This window comes from Gavialis gangeticus, unplaced genomic scaffold (assembly GCF_001723915.1).
Source record: "Gavialis gangeticus isolate Ggan-Ray unplaced genomic scaffold, GavGan_comp1, whole genome shotgun sequence".
In the NCBI taxonomy this organism is placed as follows: domain Eukaryota; kingdom Metazoa; phylum Chordata; order Crocodylia; family Gavialidae; genus Gavialis; species Gavialis gangeticus.
The window spans coordinates 5,477,815-5,479,789 of NW_017728996.1; the positions used below are offsets into that span (position 1 = coordinate 5,477,815).

General features: G+C 33.4%; 1 protein-coding gene across 1 annotated transcript in view; it reads right to left on the minus strand.

Annotated features, from left to right (window-relative positions):
* ZWILCH (zwilch kinetochore protein) overlaps positions 1 to 1,975 on the minus strand; it is a 39,258-nt gene that overhangs the window by 30,161 nt on the left and 7,122 nt on the right. The window contains exons 5-6 of the mRNA XM_019503954.1: positions 1,192 to 1,388; positions 458 to 537 (exon numbers count right to left, since the gene is read on the minus strand). Coding sequence (XP_019359499.1) covers positions 458 to 537; positions 1,192 to 1,388 — 277 coding nt within the window. The remainder of the gene's footprint in view (positions 1 to 457; positions 538 to 1,191; positions 1,389 to 1,975) is intronic.

Sequence of the window (1,975 nt, forward strand, 5' to 3'; positions counted from 1 at the left end):
GCAGTTGATCTCATGAGCTCATACTGAGCAAAGCCTTTGGTGGTCACCTATAATAAATATATTTTTAAACATATTTATTAAATCAAGTCTCACTATGCTCAAAAGCTATTTTCACCAGAAAAGTTGTATCACAGAGTTTGCAAAAAAATTCTGAAATGCTCAAACTGAATAGATCTGGGCAGAGTTCCAAACAATATGAAACATCTTTAAAAGAATTTTAAAAATAAAATTTGGCTTGTGTCAGACAAACAATGCAGGTGTTCCATAGGTTAGATGCTGCACTTCTTTCTTGATTCCTGAATTAGCAGGACTCTCCCCTAGACTGAGACCAAGTAATGAGCACCAACTACAAAACTTCTTAAAAACCTCCCCAAAAATGCACAAATACAATCATTTAACTTGTATTTATAAACAGAAATACACAACATTGAAGAGCAGAAGAGCAGGAAAAACCCACCACAGATGAATGATGCCTGATTTTGTGTGCCTTTTTGAGTTCTTCTAGAGTTACAAAACAGGTTTTATCAGCTATAGGACCTTGAAAAGGAAAAGAGACTTTCAGAAAAAATGTTAACCACAACTTGAATGTCATGCTTAAATAGTGACACTGTTCTTCAGAATGCAATGATCCTTCTTGCTTTCATACAGTCAATAACAAAAATGAACAATGACATTTAAATATACAGTAAGCTTCAGTTACCACAGCACATTAGCATAAATGGAAGCAATTTAACTTCTTTAAGAAATTACCATGTCAGCCATGGCTGAGCACAGACCTGCATAAGAATTGATTATATTGATTTCAGGGTAAAAACTGGATTTGTTTGGCAACACCTTTTACTGGACCAATTACACGTTTGCATCTATAGCTTATAGCTTTATACAGGTTTATAGTTTTTCTATATAGCTGGTCCAATATTCTCTGGACCATCAGAGGTATACTAGCATTCCTTTGATTTCACTTTAAACTTAAAACAAACTTTAAAGTCTGTTTGTTCGTTTGTTTTTTAAACACCACTTGTCCTAAATGGAAGATTTTCTTTTTTTATTGTAAATGAAAATTTGAATCACGGAGCAAAGGTGAGCAGATGTCATGGAAAAATACAACAGTCCCAGTCATAATACTTTGTCATTCCGTCAGACTCCCCTTACTTAACTTTGTATGCATCATTATAGCTAGGAGAACCTTACCATTACATGTAATTGTATGGAGATTGATTCCTGTGATTTTGTTCCCAGTTTTGAGAGGTTCAGCTCCTAGCCAATAGGTGTGTTCAGGATCAGATCCATCACATCTTACCCACAGGGGAGGAAGCACAATTGGGTTGCTTATTTTCAAATGGGTCATGAATGGATTTTGCGTGATTGTATACAGTGAAATCAGCTGCCTAGATATAAAAAATAGAAAAGAAAAAACATGAGCAGGAAAGCACTCATTCAATCCTTTTCTAGACTCTGAAATACAGCTAAACAGTAAAAGTGATATATTGATCTCAGTGTATTTTACAAAAAAGGTCAGTCTTGTTATTCTCATTTTATAGGTAGGAAAAAAGAGACACAGAACTGGAAAGTAAATAATAAAACATTTCATTAAAGAACTACAAACACACCCTTTATTTAAGATGCATCACACATAAGTTTAACAAAGTTCTTGTTGTTTTAAACCCATTAAAATCATTTAAACCTTTGAAAATTCAGCTTTTCAAATTAAATCTATCTTGTTATCTTTCATTAATAATTTTTTAAAAATGCAGCCACTTTATCTTGGAAAAGTGACCACCACTTTGAGCTGAAGTTATACATCAAGAAAATATTTACATTCTAAACTTACACAGTAGTCGCCCCATGTGACTTAATGAGACTGGTCAAAAACACCTTTGAAAGAGTAGGGCTTTAGTATATCATATCTTCAAAGAATATTTCCAATGGGTATGAATCCCCCCACCCCTTTTTTTTTTTTTTTTTTTAAAAAAAA